The sequence below is a fragment of the Coturnix japonica genome, chromosome 1 (assembly GCF_001577835.2).
Source record: "Coturnix japonica isolate 7356 chromosome 1, Coturnix japonica 2.1, whole genome shotgun sequence".
Lineage (NCBI taxonomy): Eukaryota > Metazoa > Chordata > Aves > Galliformes > Phasianidae > Coturnix > Coturnix japonica.
This window is the reverse complement of record NC_029516.1, coordinates 155,753,992-155,775,191: the sequence shown is the minus strand read 5'-3', so window position 1 is coordinate 155,775,191 and position 21,200 is coordinate 155,753,992. Positions and strand designations below refer to the sequence as shown.

At 42.6% G+C, this 21,200-nt stretch overlaps 1 protein-coding gene across 6 annotated transcripts in view; it reads right to left on the bottom strand.

Annotated features, from left to right (window-relative positions):
- Positions 1 to 21,200, bottom strand: part of STARD13 (StAR related lipid transfer domain containing 13) — a 269,538-nt gene that overhangs the window by 103,946 nt on the left and 144,392 nt on the right. The window contains exon 1 of one of the 6 annotated variants that reach the window (XM_015852036.2): positions 14,156 to 14,501. The exons of the other annotated variants lie outside the window; for them this stretch is intronic. Within the exon in view, the coding sequence (XP_015707522.1) occupies positions 14,156 to 14,324 (169 nt within the window). The 5' untranslated portion in view covers positions 14,325 to 14,501. Of the gene's footprint in view, positions 1 to 14,155; positions 14,502 to 21,200 lie in introns of those variants that run through there. 6 annotated transcript variants of the gene reach the window in all.

Below are 21,200 nucleotides of genomic sequence, written 5' to 3'. Positions count from 1 at the left end.
CAGCCTTGTAACTCCAATTAGATATAAGGGAAAAGAAAATTCACCATGAAGTTGGTCAAAGACCACTAGAGAACTTGTGGGAGTGGTGGAATATCCATCACTAGAGATAATTAGAAATAAACTCAGTGTGGCCCTTAGCAACTTGATCCAGTTGTACTGCAAGGAGCAGGAGCTGGATTCTTAGTACTCTTCTAACCTAAATCGTTCTGTGATTCTGTGAAGTCTTTGGTCTCAGTACCCAAAAGTTCTTGTTCATTGAAGTTTTGGAGAACTTCATAAGCTTCACTGAAGCAGACAGTTATCATAGAGCCATTAAAGTTGGAAAAGACCTCTAAGATCATCTAGTCCAACTGCCCACCTACCACCAATGCTGCCCACTAAGCCATGTCCCTCAGTGCCACATCTACATGTTTCTTAAACCATGGATGGTGATTCCACCACCTCCCTGGGCAGCCGTTTTCCCTCACCGCTCTTTCTGAGAATAAATTCTTCCTAATATCCAACCTGAACCTCCCCTGGGGCAACTTCAGGCCATTCCCTCTTGTCCTATCACTGTTATCTGGGAGAAGAGGCCAACCTCCACCTTGCTACAACCTCCTTTCAAATCAGCAGATTGAATCCTGAACATCAGATTACAACCAGCTGTGTTTCTTGCACTTTGGGATGCACAGATTATCTGTCTGTAAACTACAGGGTTGTTTTTGGTTTTTTTTTGGTTTCATCAAAAGGTTTTTTCTTTGCCTTCCTGAGCTGAATAAAGAGGGATCTGAACTCTGGTTTTACAAGACAAACATCCATTACGAAGCAGGGGTGAGGACAGTATGTAACCATATGTACATCATTCTAGTGGCCAATGCACCTGTGCCCTACTTAAAACCAGAACCTGAACTCTATTCTAGCTGACTGCTATTTGATTAAAAGCCAGACAGAGTGAAAACCCAAATCCAAATGACAACGACCTTTTCAGTAAAATAAAACTATGTGGAGGTTGGAGCATGTTTTTAATCCATATTTAAGAACTCCTTAAAATGTCAGCTGTCCAATCTGCTGAAAATAACACTTTGTTTCAGTTTAAGCTTCAGAATAGAAAGTATCACATCTCAATCATTCATGTCAGCAGGAAGGGGTCTGACACTGCCTTGATGCCAGCAACTAAACAAAACATTTTATGGATTGCCTGATACCTTTTGTATTTGCTTTGCAACATAGGAAAAGTAGAAGAGACAACTGAAAGCAAACAGCCACAAAGAACCGAGTTCACTGCAAATCTTCCTCTGGAGAGGATACACTAGCAAATAATCTACCATCTATATGTGTACTTCTGTAGAAGGCTGAAGCATAAATATTGTGTGTGGTGTGCCAGATTCTCAAGAGAAGGTTAATGTTACAAAAAACAACCCAAACAAACTCTCCTAAATTGTATAATAAACCAAATGACAACATCTGATCTGAAAGCAGTTACTGCCATTAAGATCTCCGCTTTGGCTAATGGATGGATCACAAGTAAATGACAGTAATGCTGTTTACACCAGCAAATTAATGCATAACCTTTTTTATGTGGTGAAGTTGCAGCAACTATTACTCAAAGTCAGAAAGCCAAATTTTAAGCTTATACAAAGGCTAAAATCTTGACAATGGGGACTTAAAAAAATAAAGGCACCACAGTTAAATACTTTCAGTTCCTGTTGCATGGCATTTGCCCCCATTATGTGAAACACTGGTTATGATTTTGTACGGTTTTATTACAGCTTAAACAATGACGTGAACCTAAATTCAGCACGAGTGACATCAGTTGTTGACTATCTAACAAGAAATGATCATCGCTATAAATCTATTTTACATTTTACAATGATTGTTTAAGACAGCTGAGGCTCATATGAGCTGAAAGAGCATGTCAGCATACAGCAGCTGCTGATAATAACCAGCATGAGCTGGCAAGAGCCTTTTGTTTTCTGAAGGTAATTAAAACTTGCTATAGTTTTCCAGCTGCTACATAGTCAACAAGGAGTACCCTTAAACATGAGCAGAGTGTTTCTGATTCACATTAAAAGCATTGTGACCGTCTCTACCAAGCGTTTATGTAAAAACAATTACTCTACAATTTCAGTTTTTCATAGGTTTTCTACAAAATGACCTGTATGTCAGTAGTTTGGATCATGAAGCTATTAACAATCAGCTTCGAATGTTCATGAGGAGAAAAGCACGGTAATAACAATCATTTTACTGAACAACAAAACACAGACGTGCAACTGTTCACATCCTTACCCCTAAAATTTGGTATTATAAGTGTTCACTTTGTATTCTTAAAGCTACAGTCACTCATTATTAGAACTAGGGTTTTTTTTTTATGTTTTTTGAAAAACATTCCATTCTCAGAATCAGTCAGCAGATAAAATGGAGTACTGTCAGTATGGGAAATAAATGGCTCTGAGGAGCTACAATTAAAATGCCAGTAGCTTTTTTTTTACTGATCCTCATTAAAGCCTTAAGATGGGATGTTTCCAGGATTACAGACTACAGTTATCCTTCAGTTCTTCTGTAACTTCATAGAGAGTGAGCATCATTTTCTCCCTTGCCGGCAGCATGCAGAATTTAGGTCCTATGCCCAACTAGAGTCCAATAGCAATGCAGTATTTATCTTAACCAAAGTGTTCTACAGGAGTGGTCCAAACCACGACCTCCTAGAATAACGCAATTTAAAATGACTACCATTCCAGATTAACACAGAACTATTTGGTTAAAGTCAAGTAAGTGAGTGGTTTCTTGAACAGCCTTTGTGTTCTTAGTTATGAAAAAAATAATTGGTCTGTAGCAAAGCCTCTGATCTCAGGGCACGATTAGTCCAAAATACCCTTATCGTCAAGGAAACAGAAAACATTCTCCAATTATTATCAGGACTATGATAAGGTATTACACCCTCTTTCTTCCACATCTCACACTTAGCTGGCTGCTGTTTGTAGAGCCAGCACAGACAAGTCAAGTGTGAACAGCCCTGGCCAGCGGTCTTAATTGGAGGTTATCAGTGAGTTAATGAACAAAGCTTTCCAAAGGTACATCCACCAGCACCAGAAAGTGAAGACAAGAACTGTAAGAATAAAGCAAAGCAGAAGGATGAAATTCCAGTTGTGTGGGGACAAAATGCAGCACCTGTCAGGCTGGCCAGAGATAGATCTCAGCTCTACTCCTGAATTATCTCTGGCTGTACTGAATCTATTACAGAATAGGCTTCTTCATGTACCAACGTAATGAATTTTGTACTTATTCAAGTATTAATTTCTACATAAATCAAGCAAATGAGTACAGAAATGTGTTTGTTTCATATATTTCGCTGCTGACAGGATGATGTTGTGTTACTGGTACTCAGAAATACATTCTGTGCTTGGGGTGGGGGAGAACGTTCTGGGTTGATCTAACTTCCAATGGTGGTGAACTATTTAAATCCATGGACTTAAAATGCCTATTGACTTCAGATATTTCATTTTCAGATGCATAACTAGGTGTATAAATTTATATAAATAACTATACAAATACATGTATGAAGATGATAGGTAAACAGTTAGACAGAAACTGGTTGCTCAACTTCTTCATCACGGTTTAACTAAACTGCATGCTAGCCCATGGGCTAGTAGTAGCAAGAGGTCCTGGTGTGCAGCTTGGCTAAGAGGAAGACAACTGATCCATCCTACGCTGCCCTGATGGCTGATAATACGATACCTGTAAGATAGGCTGAGAGAGCTGGGTTTGTTCAGCCAGCAAAAGAGAAATGCTCAAGGGAGACCTCCCAGTACCTGAAGAGGGGCCTAAAGGAAAGCTAGAGAAGGACCTTTTTACCACAGCCTGCAGTGAGAGGACAAGGGGTGATGATTTTAAACTAAAAGAGAGTAGATTTAAATCAGATGTAAGGAAGTAATTCTTTATTCAGGGGGTGGTGAGGCACAGGCTGCCCAGAGGAGCTGTGGGTGCCCCATCCCTGCAGGTGCTCAAGGCCAGGTTGGATGGGGAGCCTGAGCTGGTGGGAGATGTCCATGGAAATGGATGGTCTGCAAGGTCCTTTCCAGCCCAAACTGTTCTATCATTCTATGCTCATCTGCTTTGTTAGTCTTAAAAGGGACTTTCAGGACCTGATAGTGGAGAAAATAAGGATTATTGAAAAAAAAAATAAATAAATAAATAATTTTTTTCTTTAACAGCTGCAATTGTTGCCTCTTAAACTTCAGAGGACAGAACTAATGAATTGATCATAACATAAGGGACCATTTGAGATAATAAGACTCTCAGCAAATAACACTGCCATTATGTGTCAGTGAGCTGAAACGCTTATTATGCAGTTTAGCTGAAATTCAAAGGCACAAAGCATTGGACATGACTGGCAGCAGCAATGACTAAAAATACTCCAACATAAAAGGGATTTAAAATGTCACAGGAAATCTCTTCCTTAGAAAATTGGTGCTGCCCGTGAATAGACCATTCTTGGCCTGAACAGATGAAACCCTGTGACTCGTGGGCTCTGTGTGTGCGTGAAGGCACCCCACTGCCTCCTGCACATCGCTACGGCCCCATCCTGCACAGATAAAGGCAATGCTCTGAGCTGAAATAGCCTCAGATAGCTGAACAAATGTCTCAAAAGCAATGAGAGCTGAGCATGACATCCAGTTCTCATTTTCAAGGTGAGATGCTGAATGAAGAAAGGCTGCACTGCAGGCTGTGCATCACCAGAGCACGGTTTGATCCAGGGTACATTGCTCAGGCAGTACTATGAAATGAAGCTTTTGCTGCAGTGGCCCTGGTTTTGGCAAGGGACGTCCAATTTTAATGCAGAATCAGCAGCTTGAGTTATAAAGAGGTTTTGGACTACATATTTGGAATATCTCAGCCTGTTAATTTTGAAGGGACTTTTAAACCAGATATACACCAACAAATGCTTGCCAAATTTAAAGGAAAATAAAGTCCTTTTAACTTAGGGGAAGGCTTAGGCAGATTGCCACACTTAATGAAGTGAAACTGACAGAATGGCAGTTTTAAAAATTCCTATGAAAAACATGTAAATATAGCTGTAAAAATTAATAAGGGGAAAAGTAAAAAGCCAAGGACTCGCTGTCTCATCATCTGTGCCAAGCAGTAAACTTTTGGATTTTACATTATCCTCCTCAGATAAATGTTTGCAGGAAGAGAAAGCCATTATCTTTGAGGTTACAAAATGATTAGATATTCAGCTGCTGCCATCAGATACAATTAAAGGCACAAAACAAAACTCGGATTCATCCCACAGAACATTCGAGTTTGACAAATATATTATGAAAAAGAGCCATACTGTGTGGCTGTATGAGCCTTGTCCTGCCCGGATTCCCACTCCCATCCCAGATGGAGACTAGAAATAACTAATGGTTCTACCCTTTAGTGACTTGTGTGCCCCATACAGGCTCCACAAATGCTTGTGTGATCTGAGTCTTGACAGAGAGACTTCTCTGGTCTTCCCAAATCTTTGGTTCCTTCACAAACATACACCATTAAATGAAAGACAGCCCAGTTTCTGTTTTTATTTGTTACATAGCATCACCTGGCTCACGTCTGTGCTACCTGGGGCCAGTTTGCTCTCAAATAAACCTGCTCAGTGTTGCGTTAACTGAAGAAGGACAAAACAGAGTCAGGTAGACATGCCAGCAGCTTAGGGAGACATGGATAATCCACATGGGAATAGTAGCCCAAAGGAAGCACATAGTAAGGAATGCAACAATAGCAGTTGGAGATCTAGAGGGGGAAAAAGCCCAAAACAAAACCAAGTGCTGGGGGCTTGCAGTGTTTTACCCATATGGAAGCGTTAGATGAGGAAAACCTGTACTATCCTCCCACCTTCCAGACATATTCAACAATAGAAGTTGTACTCTAGCCTTTATAAAAAGGTATTTCCTTAAAGAAAAGGTGTAGTATTTTCCTGCGGATGTGACTTTGAGAAGGAAGCTGAGAAATCTCACAGAAAGATGGTAGATTTGGGAGAGAAAGGGGGGATGCTGGTGGTGGGGTAGGGAATAAAGAGGGTAAGAGCTAGAATTCAATCTAAGGATTCCACATTTACTCACTGCTTTTTTCCCATAGTCCCCTATTACTCCAGTGACAGATTTATAAACAAACATGGCACAACTGATAAACAAACCTGAGAAACACCAATAACTCATTAAGGAGAAAAAAGTCAGAATATCCTTTAGGTTGTTTGGACTGAATGAGAGAGGCAACAAAAAAAATACAGACTTTGCTGTCAAATCCTGCAACCTTGGCTCAAACAAACAGACCTTTCTCCAACCACAATCCTGTTAGAAGAGAGCACAATTATTGCCAAAGGCCTGCAATATCTAGCTCATTAAAACAATACCAGTTGACATTATTAGGATTTATTACTTTGCTCCTTTAGTACAGAAAAAGATTCATCTGAGTGCACTGTAGAGCTGAGTCCTTCTTTGGCAAAGGACATCAAGTGGAAAGCAAAGTGTCTGGTATGCTCCAGCAAGGCAGCTTCCACGCCTGGCAGATGGTATTTACTTAAGACATACTGCACAGCCCATATTTTAAACTAAGTTATTTCTCTGAGTTCACCTAACTTATCACAAGGACAGAAACTTGTGCTCGTCTGAGGCTTAATGTTAGCAACTCCCCAGTAACCTGAAGTGTTATGGAGCAATTTTGTTCTCCCAGTAGAATTAACCTCCTCAGTAATAGATCAGAAGGGAAAACCACAACATGTTTCCAGACTGAGTCATGCAAATACTTTTCAGCTAAGCTCCCAAATTCTCTGAATCACGCCGTCTGTGCCCCATGGTTCCTGAACACCCTGCTCAAGGTGCTCCGGCCCTCCTGTCCCCCTGGGATGTTGCAATGTGAAGCCTGGCTCTGGTCAGATCAGCTGATCTGCGGAACTGAACCTTAGGTGGGAAACTCAAAAGGTTTTTAAGCAAAAAAATTACGTATGAGAAGAAAGGAACCATTACTACAGCTTAGTTTGATCTCCTGTATCCCACAGGCCTCAGGAGTTAATCCAGTAATCGGTGCACGAAGATGAGGTTTTACTGACTTGCCCACATTCAAATGCTTTCCTAATAAGAATAAATAAGAAATGACATAACAAGCATATACTGGATCATGCAGGCCATAGGCTTTAGTATCCTGCCTTTGAAAGTAGCTGTTACAAAGTGGAGCAAACAAAACTACAGTTGTTTAATAACCAAATTACAAGGGTGCTGGCTTTTAAGTCCCTTCAATTAGTGGCTTAGGCTCTAATCTAAACACACAGTATGTCTGATATGAAACAGCTCATATAGTTGTTTAAGTGCAACTAAAAGTCTGAGAATAATGTATGATACAGGTAAGATAAAAACAATGACTATGGCTAAGATGTTAACAACTTCATAGTGTTAATAGTTGAACCAAACCAAACCAATACCTCCCCACCCCCCACCCCCAATGTTAAATGTCTTTTAACATTATTGGCTCCAATTAGAGAACAGGGATAAACTGAAAATTAAAAACCTCTTCAGTGGTCAATACAGGAGACACAGAGCAGCACATCCAGCTGCTCATTTCATCACAAGCCATTTCAAAACAAAAATGTTTCATTTCGATTTCACTTAGGCAGAAATCCAGCTTTCAGTGAAATCAAGAGCAAAAGTCCCCCAACTCAAAAGATGAGCCAACATCTCTCCTTCTCTGTTTAAACTGATTGTGTCAGCACAACTTGCCCGGCCACTCTGTGGCTGCAGATTTGTGCCATGCAGCATCACAGAATGGCTGAGGTGGGAAGGGACCTCCAGAGGCCAACTTGTCCAACTCTGCCCCAGCAGGGACCCATAGCACAGAAGTGCTCCTGGTGCTCAGAGGAAACCTCATGTGCTGCAATTTGTGCCCACTGCCTCTGGTCCTCGCAGTGATCACCACTGAGCACAGCCCGGCTCTGGCCCCTTAGCACCCTCCTTCCAGGTATTCATGGACACCGATGAGATCACCCCAAGCCTCCTCTTCTCCACATGGAAGAGCTCCAGCTCTCCCACCTTCTCTCACAGGAATGGTGCTTCAGGCCCTCCATCATTTTCATAGTCCTTTTTTGGACTCTCTCCAGTATGCCCAGGTCCCTCTTGTACCAGGGAGCCCAGAACAAGACCCCACAGTGGATGTGAGGCCTCACCAGTGCTGAACAAAGGTCAAGGATCACCTCCACTGACCTGTTAGCAACACTTTGCCATCATCCTTCTTTGTGGCGAGGGCACATTGATGGTCCCAGTTCAACCTAGGATCCCTAGGTTATAGCTCAGTTTGAACTCCTGTATCCCACTGGCCTCAGGATTTTTGGCAGTAATTGGTGCATTAAGCTGGTTATTCAGCAAACTTCCAATTTGTTCTAACTTTGGTATAAATCAACAGCTTTGAACCTATCCATCAGGTAGTGGCTCCAGTGAAGGCTTCTGTAACCTTCCTTTTCAAATGTCCTTTCTCCTATGAAGTACAATCTTGTAGAACCTCAATTAGCTGGACTGCAGTCTTTCTCTCTACTATTTATAAACATATTTTTATAAACACACTTTAAATTTATAAACATCCCTTGGGATGTTTACACATTTTGTGTGAAAGACTCAGCGCAGATACTCCAGCCATTTCAGAGTACGGATTCAGAGAGAAAAAAAATGAAGAAATCCTACAATTTCATTGAAAAACTCCAGTTTATCTACAGTTCAGGGTGAGGACTTGAGGAAAGTGAGTATTTAAGGAAGGAAAGATGATAGTGAAGAACTTTCGTGAAGTGTAGGGCCTCCCATTTTTAATGGAGTTTGAGTTTGATTCTGAAGACAAGTCTACTGCCCCAGATATTGCCTGGGATGTGAACATGCACCCACCTCACACACTGGTCTTACTAGGGCGGACCATGCCCCAGCTGAAGTCTGTAATGTGACTCCACAGCTGAGGACGCTTCTCCTTGTAGGTCAGGCCAGAAAAAGTCCCTTCCTGCCTTCTACTCTTTCCAGCTGCACCTCTGAGGAGCAGTTCACCCACAGCTTCTGCTGTGTGTTATCCCAGGAGTTCAAAAGGCAGAAGGAGGTCATGCCATAGGTCAGAGACAACCCAAGCGGGAGGGGGTTCAAATCATTGTAATCACGTTGAATCTTGTTGCTCCATCTTTTGGTTTTTGTGTTCAGACAGTTTGGTTAACAGATGCAGAGGTTAAGGGCCAGCATCCAGAACGTGCAGAAAGCTATGGCTGAGGTTGCCTGAACAAGCACATTTTGGCCTCTTTGTATATTTGAACAAAACCACAGTCTTTAATTACACAATCATATCCTGCTTCCAATCTCATGTGATGGACAGGTGCTCCCTACCTGTACACATACACAGAATGTGATCCAGGACTTTTTAAACACAGCCTACAACATTTTCAGGTGTGGCAGTGACTTCAAGTTTTCTTTATGAGCATTCTATAGGAAAGTATTATGGCCATCTATTGCCAATAGTGTTTACACTGACAGATAAAATTTAAAGTCACCTAAAACACACATCTCACTCATATCCCTCTGCAACACCTTCCACAAACTGGACACTACTCATGCTTAAAATATGTTGAAGTCCAAAGAGAAGAATATAGACAAATTATAGGGAAGAGCATGCTTATCTGTACTGCCAATGCTTACCCAAACCAGACAAGCACAGGTGACATATACAGTTACTGTACTCACAGAAGTTCAAAACCGAACTTAAAACATACAAGGGTATAAAACATCTGCTGAGTGACGAACAGAGAGTTTGCCTTGAAAAGTTATAATATGCTTTGAGATTGTTCCATCAAAAGATCCTCTTAAACTTCTCTTGCCTGTGGACATGAACTGAGACAAGTAACAGAGCATTACTCACTGTGGGAAGGAATTTACTCACTGAGAAGTGAGATTCATCTTTTTTTTTGGTCTTGCTTTGCATTATTTTTTTACTGGAAGTGCAGTCTAACTAAATCCCCTGTAGATAAACTGAGAACTTTCTTTACCAGCAATGCCTGGATGTGCTGGGGCATAATGTGGCTTCCTTCACCTGGATGTACACTGTACTTGAGCTGCACAGCCCCTGCTTTCAATACAGTATTTTCAGATTATGGCCTTAATTCTTCATTGCTTTTCACCCACAACTACTTCGTATTTTCTGTTCTAGTCTGTATTTAGCCATAGACTCTGAAAGAAATAACAACTTTTTGACTCATGTAACATAAATTCTTAAAAGTCACCACCTTATTTATTTAAAGCAAGCATGAGTAATCACTAATGAATTCTCACACAGCTACTACATACACAGTTTGAATAAATACCTCAGACCAAGCATGCTACACCCTGTTCCTTTACGCTGAGGCATGTGTCCCCTTCAGCATGGAAACTAACGGGCTTAGGGGGGGGAAAGAGAACCATCAAAAGATCACATTTTGAAAATACCTATTTAATATCAGACAGACAATTGCTGCTCACATTCATAGACCACCACATAATTCTGCCTCGCAGAATCAGAGTGAACACAAACCAAATATTAAGGACTTTCAAAGCATGATATGACTAAAATAACAGTCTAATTTATTTCATTTCTCTTACGGTGGATTTCTTTTTGGAAATGATTAAATAACAACGTTCCATTTATTTCTAACAAACACCAAAACACAAATGAAAGCCTCTTCAGATTTTTTTAAAGAAGAAACAAAAGCTGTATTTCACAATATGATAGAGTAATTTAGCAACATTTAGAACAGCACATGCCACTAATGACAGAAAAGCTACAAGTGCACAGAACACTTGGTATTGTTCTGCATTAGTGAAGCAGGTTCATATCCCCGATGGAAGCTCTGGCTGCCCTGTGCATTGCTTTATAAATTACTCCTTTCACTAAGGAAAATTATCCCTGATGTAAGAACTTCAGTGTTTGCTGTTGTGGGTGCCTCTGGTTTGAAATCCAGCAAACAAGAAATCGCTGCACAAGAAGCAGATATTCAAACAGGTATTCAAACAAGCCCCAAGGCAGCTTAGCTCTTAACTACGTGGCAAGTCTCTTTCCAGCAAAGCAATTAAGCATGCAAGGCTCACCGTTCCAATGATATTAAAATGAAGACTGGATGTTTTTCTAAACACATGCTCTACTTCAAACAGTGATTACACTGGGGAGGTGCTAGCACAAGAATTAAGGTAGCAGGGCTCAGATACATTCTATTAATGGTATCATCTGGCCTTAAAAAATGGGTGCAGTGAGATATGAATGCAGGGATGTGGAAGACTGATTTACTTGTTTTGCTGAATGGGGCTACCTAGAGTTGGTCTGGGTTTTCACATTGCATGTCCTGACTGAGTTTTCAACATATTCCTGTTCCACTGCTCTTGGTACTACGCTACTAACTAGCTGCACTTGTCAGTTTGTAAAACTCACTGTTCTCCGAACGGACAAGCTGAGAGCTCATCGCAGCCCTGCTCTCCCCACATAGCAGCTCTTCCACTGACTTATGAAGGCCTGAAGAACTGCACATAGTGCCAATCCCACCAGGAGCAGCCCCAGCGTTCTTAGGCCTAAAGGAGGAAGCCCAGAGCGGGACAGGCTGACCCAGTGAGGCCTTGTGAGGGACCTGTCAGTGCTTTGGCTAGGATTGGTGACTTGAATCTTGGATTTTATCCTGTGTAAACAGGAGGGTTGGGGCTGAGTTCTAATAGTTAGACATAGCTTTCTTCAGTGTTGTTAACACAGCTATTTTTACCAAAATTATTATTCATTACTTGGGGGCATTGTGTACCTTGCATATGATTTTCCACCAGGCCTGTCTATTCCTGCATGTGGGCACCTACACACACATCAGCACCTATCTGCACATTCAATATCATTACTGCTAATGAACTGGCACAACCAACAGCAGACTGTCTCCAGCTTATTATCAATAAAAGAAGTGCATTCTTTAGAATCTAATGCATACATTTCTTTTGCGTGGGTACACGCTAAACTGCAAAATAGATTACATCATCAAGGCATGATACAAACTACAGCATCACAGAGTTGTAGGGGTTGGAAGGGTCCAACCCCCACTGCTACAGCAGGTTCCCTACAGTAGGTTACACAGGAAAGTGTCTGGGTGGGTTTTGACTATCTCCAGAGAAGGAGACTCCACCACATCTCTGGGCAGCCTGTTCCAGTGCTCTGTCACCATCAAAGTAAATATATTTTCCCTCACATTCAGGTGCAACTTCCTGTGTTCCAAGTTGTGCCCATTGCCCTTGGCCCTGTTGCTGGGCACCACTGAAGTGTGAACTTGTCCCCATCCCTAAAGAGCCTTGCCCATTAGATATTTATTAAGTGTTAATAAGATCCCCTCACGTGTAATTTCCTACAGCTCTGTACAGGACATTATGGAAAGTTGTGGCAGATTCCCCACATACTGATCAACCATGCAACAAACTGCAGGCCAAAAAGTTACAACTCAGAAATTCCTCTCTGTCTCACCACGCTGCATCTTGAGCCACAGTAGTACTCAGTGCCATCATATTCAATACTAACTACAGGATCCAGTTGCCTCTGCTACTGCACCATGTAGCCAAGACTGCTTTAAATGAGTTAATTTTTAGAGAATATGCACATAATGCTTCAAGTACAATTTCAACTCCAGCCTTTCCAGTCTGTCACACAGCACTGGCTTTTGAGAAGACCTGCACTGTGGAATGGCTCTGGTCATCCAAACAGTCCTGCAGGATCCAGGGGGGAAAGCTGTAGGGCACAGCATGCAGAGGAGGCACATTGAACTATTTCATCAGTAGCTGCTTCTTGAAAATTAAGCTGGCTCTAATACCATGCCTAAAACACTTCCCAATGAATTTGAAGAGAAATAAATTACCCTTCCTTTCCATTCAATCCCAGCTGTACACTGTGTACACAGAATGACATAATATCCTTCCTGAAATCAGAGCTGCAATAAGGACCAGGATCCTTCAAACAGCACCAGTTCCTGAGATCGCGCCGCAAACAACTCCTAATTGCCACAGAAACTATCTTCTTCATCTTTTTCTAAAAGCTGGCCAAAGAAATACGTATTGTTTTCTCTATAAACACAATAAAGGTTTCATCACTATATCCCTGTACTTCTGCCAGGGTTTGACAGCCACAGCTACACACAATGTTACTTGAAAGCAACACTCAGAAATAGCCACTCTGTGTGACTGCTGCGCCTCAGAAGCTCACACCAATTCCTTCAATATTTCCCAGATATAGACAATGATATTAACTCTCTGGTTGTCCCTAGTTAGCAGAACCAACCATTTGTATGGATTGTCAAGAAACTACCTGAGAAACCGTTATCTCCAGGGTTTTATTTTTGTGATGGCAAACACGTGGCACACTCTATTCTGTATGCTGGATCAAATCTACCTTGGAAAATGGTATTCTTCAAAAAAGATGCTTCTAGATAATGATTTTTTAATCTGGAACAAATAGCTCAGTTGGCTTTTGGCTTTGCTTTTTTTTTAATCTTTAAACATTCAGAAGATAATTTAAATTGCACATTCAGGCCAAAGGATTTGTCTTGAGGCCAGTCTGCATTTAGCTTCAGCACTGTAAGTACTCAGAAAAAAATCAATATTCTGCAATGACCATCCAGATAAATGCAATCATGGCAAGCCAAGTCAGCAATTATTTTTAAGGACATGTGACAAGTTTCCTAATCCTCTGACAGCTACACATGCTTGTATCCAGAGGGGGTTATCCCAGCTCCTCTCTCCCAGCTGCCCTGCTATGTTTCTAGCTGACTGATCAGCTATTCTGTCTGTGCATTACAGCAGGTGGGTTTTACCTGCAGCTCTTGTAGCCGAGGTACCGATGCTGGGGACTGTTGTGCCAGTCGGAAAAGATGAACTTCAGCACCTAAAACTCTCTCATAGTTTATGATTAAAAGATAGCATAGTTAAATAGCTAAACAGGCATTAGCATTTCTCTCTCTGCCCGCCTATGTGCAAACGTGCAGAGTGTAGGAAAAACTAGTTATGAATGACTACCTCAAACTCTGACCCAAAACAGATTAGTTAAGAGCAGAGAGAGGAAAAGAGGCAGGAAAATCTGTGGCATGAAAACACCTTCTATTACGAAAGCGGGACCTGAGGAGTTCTCCTGCCAGGCACTCACTCACCTTGCTGGATCTTGGTCAGGAGGTGCTGACGTGCAAGAATCCTGCTTGTCCTGTAGGGAGGGCGTCTCGCTGTCTGGTCAAACCACAGGTACATCTCCTGGCCCTCGGGTGACACTGAGTTTAGGTAGTAGCAGCCTGTGCCTGACGTCCTGGGCACCTGCTTCAACATCTCCGCGCTTTTAAAATCCCTCCTTCGCTTTCGTATGGCTACTCCAGATTCTAATCAGGGTAATGAAAGGAGGGAGGTAACAAGCCCTTGGGAGCTGAAAAGAGCAAGCGCTTTATAGGAAAAAAAGGAGTGCCAAAAGCTACAACTCAGGATTCCTGCTTCTCCCACATGATCTGCGAGGGCCAATCGCTCCGAGAGCAGCCCAGGGAAGTGCAGGGCTGACTTGCTGTCCTGCACTTACAGCCCCATGCCGCTTCTGCACTGCAAAGCGTGGCAGAGCCGCACAGGGTGGCTTCGGGAAACCAATTTAAAAAGGCTTGAGGCATTTGGGAATACCTATTTTAGCCTGCAAAACGCCTTATTATGCAGGGCTGTGGAAAACCTTTTCCTCCTCTGCGCCGCACAGCTGGCGAGTCATCTCCTGCAACGATGATGCCCTTACTCATTTTATAAAAATCATACCAGTGTTTGCCAAGGAAAAGTCAGCTTAGGGCTGGGCTCTCTGGATCCCCTAAACCACACAGTACAAGGAGCACTGGAACAAATGAAGCCTTTCCAACTGAAATAACAAACAAGTACAGCAAAACAACAGAAACCCATGGCAGCAGGCACTCAGAGTTGGTAAACAAACCCTAAAATTACCAATATCAGTGCTACCGAGAAGCAAAAAATGAAGGAGGGAGAGAAGCTTGGTTATTTTGGCTCCTCGGTGTAACACTTTTTTAACAGAGGGGCATCTGTTTCCATTCAGTCCTATGTATCAGCCACAGAGCTTGCAATACGCAGGTAGTCAATCTGAGTAAAAACACACGGAGTAATGCCAAAAATGCCCTACTACTATGTCCAGCAATTAATTTTCCATTATATTTCAGACTACCAGTGTTTTGGCTCACTGAGCACCCAGACTCAGCTAATCTCTCATGGATCTGCCGGTGTACCCTGTGGTGGGGATGGTGCCTGTAATGAGCACCACAGGCAGATGAGAAACCATGTCACAGCCCTGGGCATAGATTTCACACCTTTAATTGCATGACACTGCCTCCCTCTACCCTGCAGACATCATCATGTCCCTGCACACACCCCAGGCAGGGCAGGGCTGTGGGGTGGCACTGCTGGGATGTCCTGGGGCAGTTGGGTTCAAAGCATGGCCACTGGCATAACCCATGTGTCACCTCCTCACCTTGCTATCAGCCCACCCTAACGGGAGATAGGAAGGAAACAATGTAGGACAGTTGGTTCACTCACAGTTATTCATTAAAATGTAGCTATGTTAAAAAAAAAAAAAATGCTGTCTCCAGTTCTAGATGTGGCTGTGAGTCTCTCTGAGACTCAAGAGGATGACTTCAAACTTAAAACACATTGGAATGCAGGTTGCCATCCCCAGCAGGCTGCTGCTGGGAGCCACTGAGCGAGGTCCACCAACTGGAGAGACAGGAGAGTTATTCTGGTACAAGCAAAGCAGGGATGGTCACTACTCCCACCCAGCCCTTCTGCTGTGTTCTATAGAGCAAATATCCCAGAGACTCCTGAATGACAATGATATGCACAGTATTTATCCAAAGAGACACTGTCATGATGTGGGGAAAATCTTGTTTGATTAATCTACAGTCCTCTGATATAATTTTGCTTATGAAATGCCATTGCTGGAAAGCAATTATTAACATTTCATAGTGCTCTGTTTAAATTTTCATAGGGATTCTTTTTCTCCCGGAAAACGCACAGACTTTGTTACCCGCAATATTTCCAGAAAGTCACAACCAGTTTAATGGGGATTTAATGCTTGAAAAACCAGGCCAAGGGAAAAAAAAAGCCAAAGCAAGAACAAGAGTATGGCACTGACTGGGGAACAGGTTCACCAAGGGCTGAGCCCCAAGAGCCCAGATATATGCTATATTAGGATTATATTAGATATTAGGATATTAGGATATGCTATATTAGGATATCAGACAGCGATGCACCCAGTGCCCCCTTCCATGCATGATGCAGGGCAGCCCTGAGCAGCACCTCTCATCTCAAGAGGGCAGAACAAGAGACAGGGCCATGGATTTTGCTCCTTCTCACACACAGGGGTCAAACCCCAGCATCAGAGCTGCAGGGCTGCTGCAGGCACTGCTGCCTCCTCTGGGGCTGAATTCTTTGGCCACAATCCAGCCCTTACATAGTAGGCACGTAAAACAAGAAGCAACAAGAGCTATCTGCTCTTGGAACACTCGTTAGAAAGCTCTTGTGATTGAGTCTGGGCACAGTGCAGGGAAGACACGGTTCCCATTTCACTTAAAAGAACCCCATCTCCTTCCTTGGTGACTATCTGGTCACTCACCATGTATTTCAAAACTGCATTAACATGTCATTCAAATGAGAAAACACCTCTGGACATCAGTCTGTCCAATGAAAAGTATTAGTGAAGCATAAACTGTTAAGGCTTATATAAGAGAGCTAATGAATATTTCAGCTTCAATTTACAGACTGCTTCTGGAATATTTAATAGAGGAACACTGAACTTCATGCTAATGCATCTCCCATAAAAGCATAAATAGATGAAAGCATCTGTGCATGGTTTACCAAGGCTGTAGGGGAAGCATGAGACAGCTCCACGATGTCCCACAGACATGGAGTTCCCTGGGCACGAGTTAAATCTGCTGTTCTCACACAGTAATCAGTCACTTGATCTGGCTGCCGAGATCCATTTCCCTTTTATTGTTAGTTATACTTATCTGGCTATAGCACATCTAAAATTAAATGGCAACGAGATGGTTTCTCTTCAATTGAATGCACGAATGCTATGAGAACAGCACTGCTTCCCAACACTAGTGTAGCACAGGTGTTATTAACATTAATTACTCGGTGTTATAAGAAGCCAGATACTCATGTTTTCAAGTCACAGAACAAAAATAATGAAGTGTCTGATGATAATGTGCTGATTTCTGAAGCTCCTTCCGTAATTTTGCAGGCAGAAGACTATCCCAGTTGCTGGGTTTTGGCTAAAAACATGAATATCCTACATGATTTCTTGCTTATATCTGCATTTACAGATGCCTGCGCAGCTGCTAAGGCATTAAAAGCAGATTATTCCTCATCAGATCTGGGAGGAGTCCTATCTGGGGAGCCCAAAGCTGTGTTTATGATGAGGGTTTCAGGTCTTTCCTGTGTTTTGAATCCTGTCGTGGAGAGCAAGACATTTAAAAGCAGAACTTCAGGGTGTAAATGTATTAATGTTTTATGTCTGAATGCAGATGTATGACTGAAAGCTCAGCTAATCCCAGGGGTACTCCAGCTGCTTTCCCACACCCTTGCAGCATACGGGGCTGCCACCAGCTGAACTGGGGCTAAAAGAAAAGAGCTCAGGTGGCTTCCACATGGCTGAAAAATGGGATGGGGAAAGCACTGCACTAGAGAGCTGTCTCTGGAGCTGGCTGCACCAGGATCCTAAAGGAGCTCACAGATCACAGAATCACAGAATGACCCGGGTTGGAAGGGACCTCAAGGATCATGTAGTTCCAACCCCCCTGCCTGGCAGGGCCACCAAACATACACCTTTACTAGATCAGGTTGCCCAGGGCCCCGTCCAACCTGGCCTTGAACACCTCCAAGGACGGGGCATCCACAACCTCCCTGGGCAGCCTGTTCCAGGGCCTAACCACTCTCCTAGTAAAGAAAAGCTCAAGATGTAAAATGTAAAATGCTCAAATGTAAAATGATCACGCTGTCACCCTGAGGTCCAGCTCCCTCATCAGAGGAGTGGAAATTAGTGATATGGTTTTCACAAAGGGCCACCCTGGGAATCTGGGCTGGGGGAACTTGAAGAAACTGTAAAAAGAACAGAATTACTAACTGCCAATAATTTGATACAAGCAGGAAAATTCAGCACTTTTTGTAGCGTTAAGTCAAGGCCAAAATCTGCAGAGAGATTTTAAAGCAATTATACGGTTGTTCTCCTGGCTTTTGATTTTGCAAAAGGCTCCAAGAGGAGGACACAGTAAGAAGAGATCACAAAGAAGCTCAGTGGTCAGGGACAGAAAGGAAACAGCCACTTGTGTCTCAATGGCTGCTTAAAGACAGGAAACAAAGGTGGCAATAAATATGTCTTAGTACAGCGGCGCAACATTCCAGCGGACTCCTCCAGAAACAGCACTGCACTGGAACAAAGTCTGCCCAATATCCATACATCCACCATCCATACATCCCCCCATCCATGCATCCATTATCCACACATTTATTATTCACACATCCATACAGGGATTTCTAAAGTTGAGAGATGGCAAAATGCTCAATCAATCTGGAAGTCAAAGCAGAAACTAATAGGAAGCACTGAATTCTTATGATATTGATTAAGAAGGCATTAAAACTGCAGCTTTTAAGTGTTGATAAATGTACCAGGGAAAAACACCCTACAGGTACACAATGCACAGCACATAATGATCGGATTTAACAGAGCTATTATCATGAGGAAATAGATTTTGGACAGGTTTATGAAAATCCAATACAAGTGCTCAGCAGGAAGTAAAAAAGCAAAGAGGATTTAAGATTTTTAGAAAAGTAATTGAGAGCAAAACAATAACTGTCATTACACTATTATAAAGGTCTGCCCACAGCTTGGCAATTCTGTGGGCTCTTCTTGTAGTGAATGAAGCAGGAAACATAAAGCAAAATGATCATGGGGCAGATTCAAAGCGAATGTATTTCCTTCAGCTGAAAAACTGTTCTTTAATATTTCTTTATTTTATGCAAAGCTGAACTCTGAAAGTCATTGTGAGAGAATGCTGCAGCTGCCGGAAGATGGAGGACTTCAAAAAGAGATCAGGTAATGCAAGAAGCCAACAGGGGCTGTTCCACACAGAACTCCAGCTGGAAGCTCATCACTGCCCTATGCCCTCTGGTCCCATCTGTTTGTGCCATGCCACTTGGCTGTTCCCTTGGCTCTCCCATGGGGCTGGAGGGCATGGGTTGCTCCAGGGCTCATGCAAGCAAGTAGCTGTTTGTCCACGTCTGGCTGCTAATTTAGGCACTATGGTTTCACTCCTACTCACTTTTAAACATCCTATTTTTTTTCTCAGTCAAACCACACCAGTCTATGAATACAGGCTAAGGCTTCACTGGCCTTAGCTGAACTCTTCATGTGCCCACCTGAGGTCTGAATCAAGCCAAGAATAGCCAGCATCCTGCAGTGCAAGGTCCCCAAAAATGGTGTTTCTCTACAGTAAATTAAAAAATAAAAAAAGGCTGGATAATAAAAAGAATTCAAAAGAAAGGTCAAGAAAGAGGAAGACAGGTCAGGTGACAGGCTTATTCCAATGCATTTGGATAGCACTGTCAGGGGAATGAGTTAGAAGTCTTTTCTGCACCCCCAGTGTAATTCCATCTGCTAAACCTATAAACAAGACTAATTCCTAAAACCAAACCCACAGGAACTGTGTGAAGGCATTTAAGTAGCGGTGGGCCAGCACACATCCCATCTTCCCAACACACTAACAAAGTGTTTGGATAACGCAGTGATAAGGTAAGGAAGTGTTTAGATAAACTTAGTTTCTTATGTTATCCAAATACACTGCAAATCCCTACACAGCCCTACTGCTGGTGTCACTGAACAGTGGGCAAACATTCCTATGGCCGCACAAGACTTGTGCCTGCGCCAACTTCATGGGAGGCCTCCGATATTTGTTTTTCCTTTCAACAGGAATCCAAGATCACAGGGTGACAAAAGAGCGAAGCTGCACATTTTGAACTGGTCTTCAGAATGAATTTTTTGGGTCTGTGCTGGAGAGGGAATGCCCAAGTTAAATTCTGACCCCCAGAAAACCAATAATGCAACAAAACCTAAAAACACGAAGCATAGCAAAATAGCACCTGGCAATGCTATTTCAAACAGCAGCGTGGGACTGCTGCATGGGAACGTGAAGGTTTTCCTTATAAGCAATAAAAATGGGTGCCTTGAGACGAGACGCTTATTGCCTAAACCTGGACCAGGATTTCCCAATACACTTTTAAAGACATGCTATCAGCTATTACAAACCCTGCATAACAAAGATGTTGTGTTTGTACATGTGGCTCTACAAAGCAAACACATGACCAAAGGTTTCGGGTCCTGCCTCTACTGCCATGCACCCATTGAGGTGGCTCTGCAAAATGCACATAATGCTGCTGACTACCAGTTAAAACAGCTCCTTTTTTTTCCTACAGTCCCTAAACCATCATGGCCAAGAGAGTCATGAAGCATAGTAAAGCCATTGCTTTGCTGGTTGCTTCTGTGGAGACCCAGGAAAACTGCAGATTGCCTGATGAGTGGAAAGGTCTTCCACAGAAAATAACAAGGATGAGCAGTGAATCTGGTCATTAGTCCCAATTATGATGCTGCAGCTGTGGCCAAAGCACACCAAAACTGCTGGCTGAAGGTTTTTTGCTGTCCTGGTGCCCATACAGTATCTTCACAAATACAGGAGGTAGGATAAATACGGGGCATGCATGTATCTCTTATCCCTCACCCAAAGATAGAAATTAGCATCATCTACATCTCTGCTGTATATTAGTTGTCCTGCATGTTTGTAACAGAATTCATGCTCCTTTTGGCTTTTAATCCCAAATTATTATTGTTTAATATCAGAAGCTCATGAGTATCAAACAGTTACAAGGTTGTGGGTTTGTTGGCTTAGTTATGGGGTTTTTTTGCTAATAAGAAAAGTAATCCCTGGCATCCTTTCCCCAATAAGCCAGCAGTGGAACAGCTTACAACATAAACAGATATTCACGAATTGCACAAGTGAACTGCTCAGGATTTTCTCTCTCCCTGCAGCCAACTGCACCGTGCACAACTCAAGATTTCCATTCTTGGAACCTGTACTTCTTCCTTGCACGTCTTTTTTTTCCCACTAGCAGTTTGCA